General features: G+C 35.9%; 1 protein-coding gene across 1 annotated transcript in view; it reads left to right on the top strand.

Annotated features, from left to right (window-relative positions):
* Positions 1–14605, top strand: part of EYS (eyes shut homolog) — an 836985-nt gene that overhangs the window by 454820 nt on the left and 367560 nt on the right. Inside the window, exon 30 of the mRNA XM_032185496.1 lies at positions 6032–6278. Within this exon, the coding sequence (XP_032041387.1) occupies positions 6032–6278 (247 nt within the window). The remainder of the gene's footprint in view (positions 1–6031; positions 6279–14605) is intronic.

The raw sequence follows: 14605 nt of genomic DNA on the forward strand, positions 1-14605 counted from the left end.
AGATTTATCTTCATACATTCTCAGCAGTTGAGTCAAGAAAGAAAGGTGTAACTTTACAGACTTTATCTAGTTTCAAGGCTTCTTCCCTCAGCAGAAGATTCTTATTTAACATCAATGAGAGAAAAAGTAACCATGAAATAAGACAGAAAAAAATATTCTAAAAATTGAAGGAACTCCTGTCTATCTTCAGTTCTTCCCAGGCATCATACTTGTCTCTGTTGCATGCCTATTCCCTTAAGGGCACCCATGGTGTAGCTGGATATCCCAGCACATGTTGTGGAGCACGACTGTTGAGTGGGCTGCTCCACAAGGAAAGGCAGACCAGGAGCCAAGGATGGCAGCAAAGTAGGTAAGGGTTGTGACCTTAGAGACAAGCAGTACCTGAACAAGGAAAGCAGGGCAAGTCCAGTGATGACAGTAACCATGTCCATCCAAAAAGTCCAGGTGCCAACAGGCAAATCCGTGATCACAAGAGAAGTCTGAGGTTAAGCCAGGATGTCAAGTCTGCAAGGCAGGATCAGGATCAGCCAAGTACCAGGCTTGTTACAGCTGGCTTCAGCTTTATGATAAGCTATAGCGTTAGTTGAGGCTCAGATAAGGTCTGATGGCAAGGGCCTGAGCTTAAATGCAGTTTCTGAGCTCAGGTATGAAGGTCAGAGATGAGTCATCTCACAAAAATCTTTCTCACAGTTTAGCTCTTTTCACAGCAGGTCAATCCAAGGTTTCACAGCTGCAGCATACCAGAGCTGACCTTCAGCGAAGGAGCTAAACCTGTGGGTGCAATGGAAAAGGGTGTAGGAGCAGACTGCAGAAAAATGATAGTCACAGGTTGATGAGGGCCTTGACAATAACATCTTCAAGTCTAAAGTATGGGAACACTGTCATGTTAATGCTTTTATCAGAGGACGTTACTAAGTCCTTTACACATGGAAACATAAATATTCAGACTGGAACTTGCAATTCTAATCAAACTTCAGACCAAGTGCTATATTGGTAGTAGTAAATGAGGAAAGGGTTGCCTTGTTTGCTGTGTGTGGTACAAACTTGTGAGGAAGCCTTTATAGGTAACTGAAACTTCCATATTTTCTGGAATTTTACATCCACTTACAGAATAAGAGGATAGGAGTTCCCTGAGTCTATACCCATGTTTGCCACAATACAAAATTTGGAGAAGGGATTCAATGGAACCTTATAGGCATACGTCTTTCCTAGATTCCTAGTACTCATCATATCTGAACAAAGCAGTGGCCCTTTATTTATAAAAAAGTGCCCTTTATTTATAAAAGTTATCCCCATAGAAATACACATGCAACGGATTGTATGGAGGCAGAGATTTTTTTTCTATATAAACTTTTCTCAAACTGCTCTGAAAACTAATATATGGAGGATAAAGACCAGTATGAATGTCTGAATTTAATGCATATAATCTAAGCTTACTGACAGACTATCCAAAGAAGGAAGAGAGTAACCCATAAGAAGGAACACACATATTCTGTAGGGTGGTTTTTGCGGAGTACAATGGACACAGTTGGTACCTCCCCACAGTCCACAGCAACTGCTATCGTTTTTATCTCCAAAAGCAGGCTGGCATTGAAAACAAGGTCAGGTGATGATGAAGGGTATATCAATTGAGGAACACGGTCTACACGGTCTATTTATTTTGAAAATAATCATATCTTCATGTTAAAAAAAACAAAAAACAAACAAACCTCCTTTTGTTCATTCAGTATTTAAACTCCTACACAAGCAACTGTGATGGATAAAATTATGGTACTTATTTCATATTTCTCACCAAAAGAAAATTTTCTGAATGCCAAACAAAACTATCGGAGAAAGAGTATAAAATTTGCAGGAAGAAATTATTTTTTCACTCAGTGCAAAATTCTCTGTTGTCAGTGTTTCATGATACTGAAGAGACCAAAATTAAAAGTAAGTCCAAAAATAGGATAGAAGGAAGATAGGTCCATCATTATTTAATCTGAATATTACTCTGATCCTGATCTGAATATTACAGAGAGGGAATCTCTGAATTACTCATTGCCAGAAATGGGAATATTTAGGGCATTGTCAGAGACAAACTCTGCTTGCTTTCTTCCTGTGTTTTTCCCCAAGCATTCAAGATTAGCTTATTGACGATGGAGCTGGATAGATACTTGGTTTGACCCACTGAGGGAGTCTTACCATTAGTATGTACCTTCAGCATTAACTTACAGAGTGTCACAGAACAGGATCTTAAAGAATAAGAAAGCTACAAACCTCTGACGTAGCTGGAATTTAAGTCTTTGCTTTTATTCTGTTATCCACTGTTCCATCTTCAGTCCATAGATTCTGCTATGCTTTGGGAATTCCACAGTAGAGACATAAAACTGGAGAAACAGAAAATGTATAATGTGTCTGTCATCAGTATGTAAAAACAAGGAAACCTAGCATCTAAACATCTCAAGATGATGGGTATTTTGTAAACCTCTGGCGGATTCTGGTTCCTAACAGTGAGTTAATGTGTGGTGAACACAGTAGAATTCCCAGAGGAATAAGTTTTCAAGGAACTCTAGCTAAAGTGTACGTTAGCATACACAAATCTTCTGTGGTGTATGTACGCAATGCTATCTGAAGCATGGATCATAAAGTATGGATCATGAAGTTTCTCAGAAATGTTGAGAATAAAAGCATAGCTAGTGGTGTATGGCATAAATGTTTACTTTTTAAATTGAAAACATCTATAGAAGCATACCTACTTTCAAATGCAAATCTGCAGTATCTGCCTTCATTGAAACTGTTAAAGCATTTAACTAAAACATTTACAGTCACTTTCAAGGCTATCAAATTTATCTATGACTATTCAATGTACCCTTCATGCACAGTGGAGGTTATCCACATCTGCTTTGTTTTCGCGAGTCATAAAATCATAATAAAATACATTAAGAAGTAATAAAAATACACTAATTTGTTGCAACAAAAGTCAGAATGAAACAAGTTTTATGGGATTAAGAAAAATTATTAGGCAGAAATCTTACATAATAAACTGATCATTTGTGCTTTGTATAGAATTGGAAGTGAGCAAGGAAGAAACATTTTTTTTATCCTTGTATGGAAACCTATAAATCTATATATAGGATATAAATTGGCCTGCTGTTCCTTCATGTTTGAGAATACTAATACAGCAAGCGAGTTCATAGGATGCTATGAATTTACCAGTTAGCTCGTCTGATTGCCAAAATAAATTAAGTGCTTGATCAAAACAATCATGGGTGTACCTAAATCATACCAAAACCTCCATTTAAGCTTTTCCATTTCAAACATTGAATGATTTAAACTACTTGTAAAAACAGTTGAATTTCTATTTCTGTGTTCCCATTTCTGCTGTTCTCTCTTGTGTGTCCTATTGTTTCCTAACATCACACACAATGTAGTAAAGTTGATAGAGATCTCAGAAACATGTAAGTTGTTTTAAGTTCTATAAAAAAAGCAAACCAGATAGACAAAAGAATCTGTTTTACTATCTTGTCTGAAGGAAAACATGCAATGAGCATGTGCTTATTAAACACTACTTGGTTTTTCTTACATATGGCCCAGTTCCAGGAAAAGCTTCAGTTAGAACTCATCTCTCTCAGATTTTAAACACGAGATACTTTATAGGATATCAGGTTTCAGTAGTATATAGTATTCAAAGAACATACTTCTTGATTGCATCAATGTGGCTTGCACTGAGAATATAATTTCTGAGGCTAACGTAGTAATTCTTCAACATTATCAAAACATTTGTGATACCAGTTAAATAATTTTCACAATATTTTCCTTGGTCATGCAAGTATTATATTTATGTTTTACCACTTCCCTCTATATTCTAGTGGGTGCAAAATCATAGAAATATAAAATCATATGTTGAAAGAATGCATGTGTTGAAAGAGTAGATGATCTTTGTTTCTTGTTTGCAGTCTAAATAATGTTTCAGACAGTAGCAAGTCTTTTCTGGATTTAGCAGTTAGGTTGGATACAATTTGAGATTCTGATGCCTAAAATTCATGTATCTGCACTTGGTACTTGTCTCATATTATATTAAATGAAGTCTAGTTGATATGGTCAATGGAGTACAAAGGGTTGTTTGGCTGTCCAGACACTTGAAGCCTAGATATGGGTGCCTATGCCATTTTGGGTTTTCCCTGGCTTCCCAGAAGACTGTGGGTTTTCTATGTTTTTTGCTTTACATCTGCCAACACCATCTAGCTGTCTCATAGTTACGAGACCATCCCAAAACATGGCTTCCAAATCCAGTTCTGTGTCTACATTGAGATGATTGATTATCTTATGGAATTTTCTTGACTTAGAGAGTGATCTAGTTGCCTAATGATAAAAATCTAATACTACTTGAGACAGTCTAGAATATCCAATATATCTTCATAAGGCAGTCAAATTAACATAAGGCCTGTGGGAAATCTATAACTCTTGGATTGTCAGCTGGAGCTCTGACCAGATACTTGGCAATTACAAACATGATACGAGGCACCCACATATAAGCAGTTAACTTCCTCAGAATCTGCGTTGACTCTGAAGAGAGTTTAGATTCCTAGCATGCTTGCAGTCACTATATGACACCCACATTTGAATGTCTCCATTTTAAAACAAGTCCCAAACTTTATGTCTAGGCTGCTAAATTAAGAAATGGAGAGCATTTCCAGACAACAAAGCTCACTGAATGATTTATATTGCTAGATGTACCTGTATAGATGTAGATGAACTTGTTAGATCTGATCCGGTGTGGTTTCGACATGTGCCACCTAATACTTCCCAAACAACTCCAATTTGTCTCTGATAGATATTTCTTATTATTATCAGATGACCTAGAAGACATTCAGAGTTTCAAAGAAGACATTTGTGTTTCAAAGACTTAGATTCAAAATTATTGATGAATGCTAGCTGTTCATTTTCAAGCCCTTCCAAGGCTTAAAAATACGGCTGGCCCCAAATCTCTCTCTGTCAACAGTTGTTTAAAGCAGCAGATATGAGGTAGAAAAAGAGATAAAACTGTGGTTTCCTTATGTAGCCTGGAAATCATGATGGTAAAATCATTTAAAAACCCCATAGATTATTAGAAAACCATGTGGGTTTACATGTCAGATTATACATTGAAAGAGTTTTGTGTCTTTCAGAGATTACCCTGCATATTTTAAATAGCTATTCAAATGCGTAAGATCCCTCTAAGTTAGTTAAGTTAGCTCTGTCTCTTCACACAGCCCATTAGTTCATTACAACAGAAGTGAAAATAAAATGAACTCAGGCCTGACTTCAGCTTATATTTATTTCACACTTCAAGAATGCATTTAATTCACATAATTATTGCTGTAAAAGAAATGCCTTATTTCTTCCCTTTATTACAGACCACTGATTATGAACATTCTTAACTTATTAGTAGAAAGGATATTCCAGACTTCTCATGAATTGTTAGTCTTGATAAAAATAAAGAGTGAGTGCCAGCTCCAATTTAAGACTGCCACTGCACATTTCTAAAAGTAACATGCAAACCTAATGTGTTGAGATGGTGCTATGTGAAGATTTGGTAACAATGGGCAACAAATAATTAACCACGGTGTACGAAAATAAAGTAGAAATTTAACTTGACAATCAGAGCAATCTGTAGGTTTTCAGACAGCTAAGTCCTCTATATGGTTTTCTGTATAACTACATATAAACTTATTATCTAGAGGTTTTGCCATAATATGAAGATGATTATTTTACTTAATGACAATACTGTCTTTGATACTTTGCAACTACAAATTTGTTGGGAGATTATTGATAAATTGTAATACTAAGTGGGAATCAAAATATCATTTAGTTGAAATTAAAAAAAAATACAACTATACTTTTATATTACTTGATCAATATTTTCCAGGTTATTAGATTTTCTTTTGAAAGTATGGACAGTTTAATATAAGCAAAAAACATTTTAGAATAAATAGAAAACAATAATTTGAACTACCATGACTATGAAATGCAAATTGCCTTCAAAAATGTCTTTTTAAAAATTCTCTTTCAGGGACGAAGCTGTGAGCTTAATTACAATGATTGCCTTATACAGTCCTGCTCCACTGGGTTTCTTTGCATTGATGGAATAAACAATATCACCTGTTTACCTACTATTCCCCAAAGCAAGAAAACTGAAATGGCTGAAGTGTTTCCTACTGAGATTTTAGATAATGACCTTCCAACAGCCCTAGCTGTGTCTGTGGAACTTCCGTCTAAACTTACTACCCCTGATTTTCATGCGGAAGAGATGTCCCAAGGTAAGAAGAATAAGCTTCTCAGTCATATATTTATCAAACTTCTTACCTTACTAGTGCTTTCTAAATGATTGGAATATTTGAAGTGTATCAATTTTCATCTTCATGTTGTTTTCTACTTCTATACTACCTTCTGTTCTTGTAATTTAATCCACTGTCCTTTCATAATTACATGTTTAAACATAATTGGAAAATTACAATTTTCTCTCAAGAATATTTTTCCCCAGCATCTTTCACATCTAGCAAGGAAAACTACACTTAGCTTGGTTTTCAGTCTGCTTTGCGAGAGTGTAAAATCTCATGTGCGTCATATCGTGTTCATCTCTGTCTGACCCTAATGACAATCTGTCCATCTTCCTATCAAAGTAATTTGCCTTACTCCTCAGGGACTTTGGTTTTCCATTCCAAGTTCACATCTTTTCTCAGTGCTTTCTCTTCTGTGCATCCAGATGTTTTTCACTAGAAATGTCTGCAACTAGGCTCTCAACACATCTGCCATTCTGACTGGTTTTAGTGACTTTGGGGGGGAACACAAAAAATTGTCTGCATTCTTTCTTTTTAAATATCTCAGGGCTATAGTAATAGAAGTGCAACATCTTATTTTAAAGGTTGTATCTTCATTGTCACCTGTTCATTTAACTAAAGCTAGTATTATACATCTAGCATGTGTGTAATGCTGTCTTTACAGTTAGATTCAGAATTTTTGCCTATCTAGTCTTTCAGAGTATTTATTGTTTAATATATCAGCCAATACCTGTTTTTATTTGGGTGAGTTTTAATAAACATTTGATTTGTGTACAGACTAGTATTTTAGGGATATACCTACGGTGTTTTTTTTTTTTGTTTTTTTTTTTTTTTGTTTTTTTTTTTTTTTTTTTTTTTTTTTTGTATGTGTGTGTTTCTGTTGTGTTGTTTTTTTTGGTTGGTTGTCTTCTTAACAGGTAATACTCCTTCATGTAGGTAATGAGACTGAAAGAAATGCAGTTATTAATGCAGTTACATCTGTACCTCTTCCAAAATACCATGTCAGCTAGTTTGCTGATGTCCTTTATGGATAAGATATGTAACTCATTCATTTTATATTGATTCCCAGCAGCAGTTGGATTTAGAAAATTTAATACTTTTGTTCTGAGCGCTGCCATTTGTTCTGGTGCTGGCCCTCATACAGAATATGAATAATGGGAGGATTTGCATTTACTCAGCTCTTGAGGTCACTAAAACTGCTTCTGTGCTTGTATTAAAAATATGATTTTATATGCTTTTATTAAAAATACGATTTTCTATGCTTTTATTAAAAGTATGGTTTTTCTGTGCTTTTATTAAAAATATGATTTAAAGAGTTGTATTTGCTATATAATATCTTGCTAAGACTGAATGATTTTTGGTGGTCATGTAATTTGCTGCAGACTTAGTCCAGAGCCAGAGTTGCTCTTTTTTTTTTTTTTTTTTTTTTTTTTCCTTAACATTTTTATCATTGAAGGTCTTAAAAAGGCATATATTTTCAGCTGAGGGATACTTCTGACCACTAATTTGGCAAAACCGAGCTATCGACTAGGAGGACTCAGTGCCACTGGAGAGTCTTCAAGTGTTTAGGATAGCAATCTCAACAGATGTTCCCTCTTCACACTTTCTTAGTTCTGCTGTTCAGGTCTCAGTAAAAATAAAGACTTGTATCGCAGTAGTACATGGCTACAGATTAAAGATCAGTACTTCCTTCCCAGCATAATTATGATGCAATCTCATTTATCTCTAGTTAATAACACTTTCTGTTTTCCCTACACAAGCCTCATCATTAGAGCAGCACCAGACTGTTGTTTTATCTGCCTTAGACATGAGTTCAGTAATTAGTAGCATACCAGGGGCTGAAATAGAATTAAATAGTGAGTCAGTGCTCTCCCATGGTTTACAGTTTACAACTGCTTCTGTAAGTGCAGCTTCAGTTCTCTCTAGGTTGCCTCAAAAGGGTCCCGAAGAACTGTCAGATCTTTGTAGGTTCAGAAGAACAGTGGAGATTACCAAGTCCTTCAAAAATTTCCTATTCCCCTACTAAGATATATATTTATAAACACATACCTCTTCTTATTTCATTGGTTATTCATGAAACTCAAATGCAAACATCTCTTCCTAGTGAGTCTGCTAATCTGCTAATACTTTTTCATCCATCAACCAGAGACTTGCAAACGTTAAACCACAGTCTGCTGATTCTTTAAGTGAATTAAGCCAGATACGTGCAAAATGTTCTATGGCTAGAATAAAACCCTCTGATGTATTCCCAGACCAAGTTCTGCGCAGCAAACAGTCTCCATTTTATGAGACATTTTGGATGAACTCAGCAATATTAAACAGCTGCTATGCACTAGTGGGATCTACTGCTACTACTTCTGGGTATTCATTTTCTTCATCTAGCAAAATAGCATAATCAGTGGAGTTCACAGAACTGTCATCCTTGCATCCCACCACAGAAAATACACGCACCAATAGGACTGTCTGTTCTGTCTTTGTATTCACAAGAATCACATACACTATTCCAATTCATTCTGTCTCTTTTTCCTTCCCAGACCATCTCTTTAGAATCAACATTTTTAGCACTTACATCCTTTAAAAAGATAAACATCAACTTGACAAAAAGATTAACTACTATCAAGCAGCTGACAACAGAGGAAATTTAACAATTACTGAAGTCAAAGCTCTATGATCCAGTTATGGAGCTCTGTTCCTTGTTAAGTCTTTCTTAGAGGCACAGCCAAGTAGTGTATGTATTTCAAGAACTAATTTTAACCCACATAATAAATAGTAGCTCTGAGTTCAAAACAAATCTAATTATAAAATCAGGAGATTCTAAAAATATTTTCAAAAACAAACTAGCAAGTGCTCTTGATTTGTATCTTTTGATTGTAGAAGCTTTATTTATAGACTTACTTGCTGAATACTCTGATAAGTTCTCATTATTGAAATCTTGTACTAATGAGTTATCTTACTCAGTTTTATCTGCACAAACCCTATCTGCAAATGTAAAGTCATAAAATGTTAGTGACAAAGCATTTATCTTCTCACACCAGTTATCCTGCTTTCAGTTCTCCCTTAGAAGATGTTAGCAACACCACTGGAACACATGGGCCGAGCAGACACTGCTGCTTTACATCCTAAGGAACTTCTCTTGGACATTAAAACTCCTTTACCCAGACTTCAGTGTGTATCTGCAGTGGGTTCTGTTTCTGGCCCTTTTCAGCTGATTTTTTCTCTTCGGTTTCTCTTTCTGTTCAGACAACTTTTTTGAGGTGGTGGGGTGTTTTTAACAAAGATAAAAGTGTCCGTCAGGGTTGCCAGATGCTTGAAAGGGATTTATTTTAATCAGGCAGCAGCTTGTTCAATGGATATCACACCTGCTACTGTACCTGGCACAGATGGTTGTTCTTCATGCTCTGCCATATACACTGCTAGATCAATATAGAATCAGGCTGGAGGCTGCTGTAATGCTGGCAGGCAATCAGCAACTAAACAGTTTCACTTCATTACAGTAAACTTTTCAGAATTTTGGGTGTAATTTTCATTAGACTTCCATATAAATTCAGAAGGTATCTCTATGGTTACAGTATATGAGTGTTATTATTAACATGTTTAATTTTAGAGGAAAAAAATGCATTTTAATTTCTTTAAAGGGTCTATTTTTTAAATATGATATAATTAAATAACCACATCTGATTCCAAGATGGGAGACAGACGATGGCTATGTTTTTTGAAGATGGATAGTACTTTTGTAAGAGCATTACAACTCATTCAGAAAGAATACCAGGAATTAAAAGAACACACAAAATCCTGTGAATTCTAGAATTAAATATTAGGGAATATTGATTGGTTTTGACTGTGTTTCATTCTGTACTTCTATAAAAATACATGCTACAAAACGAATACATGCCAAGGAGAAGTTTTTGACTTCTTGTTTTTTTTGATTTCAGTATTTGCTTGCTGATTTATTTAGGGAGAAAAAATGGTTTGTATCATTGATTTCAATCCCTTGAAAAACTTAAAAGGAATTCTTGATTATGAATGTATAAAGAGGTGCCAAAAGAACAGTTCTTTTCCCTGTGAGTGCTTGCCTGGGCAGATTTAATTCTCAGTGTGCATACATAAGTAAACATCAAATTCTTTTTTTTCCCCTTTATTCTTTGATACCCTCAGAGTGAAGTAATTTGTATGGATTAAGCCACACACTTCCCGGTCGTTTCTTTCAATTCCTCTGACTTGTTTGGCACCAAGTGAACTCTTTGGGGCCCATATTAATACTACTTATTTGCTTGTATAACATCAAGACATATAAAAGTTGCCTGGATCATAAAATTGCATACCACAGTTGAGCTGACCATCCACTTCCTCTTTGAAAAACATTAGGAGGCCCAAATACACCAAAAATTACAGAAACACGCTTTTCTTTCACCTTGTCTGTAACAGCAAAAGAGATATTTTTCTTCTAGACCTTCCTCTTACAGAGATTGCATGAGAAAGCAGAAGGAGTCTTTAGAGATCACTTCCCAAGCGGAATACTGCTTGGGAATTACAGGAGACTGGTATCACTTGCCATAATTCCAGTATCCACGTGTTCAAAAGACACAAACACAGATAAGTTCTGAGGTACGTGGAAGCAGTCCGTAAAAGGCAGGATCTTTCATCTTATTTTGCATGGCTAGATCTCATCTCATCTTTTTTTTTTTTTTTCCTTTTTTTTTTTTTTTTTTTCCACAGCAAGTTTTAAGAGAGCTTAAAGTAGCAGGGGCCTCTAGAAAAGGGCTATGAGAGATGTGATCTGTTTGGCAGAAAACATATCCTTTGCTCCAATCTCCAGGTATGCATTTCAACTACCAGACCATTGCTTGCAGAAAATAATGCTTTGGGAAAAAAAAAAAATGTTCTGAGAAGGATCTGTGTTCATAGGGAAAACAACAACAACAAACTCTTATGGGATTCAAGGGAATGATCAAAGTTCTTTATCACAGAGAAGTTTCTCGTAATACTCTTCAAAGTTCTGTATGCATGCTTAATATCCCTATGCAAAATATGACCACATTTATATTGATGTGAATACTGTCTTGATCACAATTGTAATAGCAGGAAAGTTTCCACCTGCGTTTTGAAAGCTCTTCAACACAAAGATATCCAAAGAAATTTTCTTCATAGGTTGTTTCCACAGGTGTGGCTTTGAACACTCAGACCCCATGAAGAAAACATGGCAGTCTTGGAATCTTTGCAGTTATGGAATCCTATGCAGTTACTGTAGTTCACTACAAAGTGCTGCTGTTAATGCAGACACCAGGGAACTGACCACATTTCAAGAGCATCTAAGCCAGCATGTATCTCCCCTTGAGCAACACTTCTCATACTGTAAGTTTAGGGAAAAAGAAAAATGAAGCACTGTTTTGGAAGCTGGACTACATATCCCACTGTTTAACTAACCTCAAAACACGCAATAAATTACAGGAGTCACAAGAAATATGTTACCCATTTATCCACTGTCTTTCTGTAGGACTGATGGAGGCTCCTGATTATTTGCTCTTCATAATATAATATGTATAGAAATCATTTTAGATTCCAGGACTGTTTTGTGCATAAGAACAATTCAATACTGCAGAAGAATTCAACTTATTCAAAATCAAGATCGTCCAAAGCTATCACAGGGCCTACACCCTGAGCTTTAAAGCCATGTAGTTTTCCATGATTCTCCTGTGTTCAAAAATGATTGAGATATATATTTATTTAGTAGCCAAGTATGGTTATGACCATCGCACTCTGTGAAATTATTATTTTCTTACATGGACAGAACAACATCTACATGCTTGCTAGAATAGCTCTCTCAACATTTCTACCTATAAATATTGACAGCAAATGCTTCCAATCTCAAATGGCAGTTACATGTATGAATCCTTGAGACCTCTTTTCACATAAATAGTCTATGACTCCTTGACATGCAGAATGCTCTTGATCTTTCCCAGAAATCTTAAATCCAAAGATAATCCACATGGAAAAGTATGTGTTGGTATATCTAGATATCTCCACCTACTGTGTAAAACATTTTTGTGAATGTGTATCTGTGGATGTGTATTTTAAGCCTTTGTATAATGCAGTACAACATCAGTAGATGGCAAAATACTTCAAAAAGATGACCAGTACTATTATTACCACTTCAAAGCTGACAAAAATGAAACACAATGAGATAATAATAATAATAAAAATACTAAAAACACTGAGTATTCTGTCAGTGACAGAACTGAAAACTCAGTTGTGATCTCTTAGCCCTAGCTGAGTACTCCAACAAATGTGTAATGCTATGCTGTTCTAACAGAAGATAATCCTTAATTGTCCTTGTCTACAGTGTCCTCATTCCACAGTCCATCTTTCAAACTTCAGAATTCGCTTCAGCAAACAGTTCTTAAATACTTACTACTAGTTGTTATAAGTGGCATCTTTCAGAGTAGGGTTATTCATCACTCTTCATATCTGACACAGACCAAAAGGAGAATTATCAGTAGATATCCAACTGAGGCTGATATGGTCACTACAGAACGAAAATTGTACATATATTTGTATATTACAAAGCTTATTCAACAGTGGCAAGGTACACCTGATTTTAATTGGAAGATACACTTTGTTACACACTATTTCCTACTCACAGTCACTAAATGAAAGCCATTATATAGTACATAGAGACTACATAAGGAACTGTGTTAGGTGACATTACATCAAAGAAATCCTCCCGTTGAGTCACAAGGGTCAGAGTGGACACTTAGGTTTCTAAACAACTTGAGTGGGAGAGGTAAGGAGCCTTGGTGCAGCTGAATCTGCTCCTAGTCCCAGGCTTGGTCAACAGTTTATGACTAAAGGATCATATGCATTATATGAATCCTTAATGCTGCTTAACTGAGATTTTAGCGTGATCACAAAGCACCATTCGAGCACACTGGCATGCTGTCACTCTCCCAATCCCCTTACTGACTACCTGTGATGACAAGTCTCCTAGCACTCTGTACAAGTTGTCTGGGCCATCCCTGCCCACGGGGAGGTCCTGGTGTGCCACCCACAGCCGTGTCAGGAGAGCCCAAAGGGCTCTTGGGCTGCTCACTATTTACAGGGTAAGATGAACGGCCTATGGGCACATTTGCATACCGATGTTAGTTTCTCCCAAATTTGGCGCAAGTTGCACTTTCTTCCAAATTCTTGCAGTCCTTGGCTGTGTGTCCTCTGTCTCCTCAGGTTCCAGGATAGAGCTGGCATGGCTGGGTGTACCCATCACAGCTGCCCACGATGGTTAGCTGCTCTGTTAGGCCTGATGCTCTGCTTAACCAGGGGGTGAGGAGGAGTACACTGTCAAAGTATAAAGCTACATATGCAAGTTATATATATTGTGTAAACACATACCCTATTATATATAAAATGTAAAATATGCTCACAAACACACTGAGACATGTCTGTACACGTACACATTCTGTACCCCTGATATAGACAGACATGTTCTATACTACCCATATGAACTGTTTATAGTTTAGTCACATTAAAAAATATTTTGTTCCTTTTGAAAATACTGGCTTTTACCTCACATCATTGAATAGTTAATTCTCAGATCAATAATTCTTCATATTCATCTCACTAACGTGCTATATCTGTAAAGTAAGCAATGCTTCTGTGTTCTAAACATTGTGTAGATATTAAAAACAAGTAAACTTTCAATATTTGTTAATGTCATACTTTCAAATCTGTTACTTGGTCTGTCATAACTTAATGCAGAATGATCAGGAAATGAGAGAAAAGGAATGTGTGGCTAACTTTCAAAGCAGGGTCAGTTTTTGGTATGAATCCCTTATGATCTAATTAAAATGATGATAGTGGGGAAAATGATAATGCAGGTATAGTCTATTACAATGAAACCTGGAAGAGAAATTTCAGAAAGTATAGAAAAAATAAATTTAAGTCATCTGCAAAAATATCACAATCAAATATGCATAAATTCCACAATATTAGAGCATCCGTGGCCCATTTATAAGAAAATGAGATTGTGGAAGTGTGAAATAAGTGTTTTGTATGTTGCAGTATAGAAGAACTTTAAACAAGTAAATGAATGACAAATCACACACTGTAAGGTTTGTCTATCCTAATGTATGCGTTCCAATAAACCTTTCAGTATTGAATCATACATACTATTAAAAAATTACATACATACTATTAAAAATGTTCACTCTGTATCTGAAGAGCATACAGCTGGTGTTGATCAGGTGATGGGGTATTTGAGTCTTCATAAAAAGTGAGGTTAAATGTCTACTACTGTAATAATTTAGTTTCTGACT

This window comes from Aythya fuligula, chromosome 3, assembly GCF_009819795.1.
Source record: "Aythya fuligula isolate bAytFul2 chromosome 3, bAytFul2.pri, whole genome shotgun sequence".
NCBI classification, from domain to species: domain Eukaryota; kingdom Metazoa; phylum Chordata; class Aves; order Anseriformes; family Anatidae; genus Aythya; species Aythya fuligula.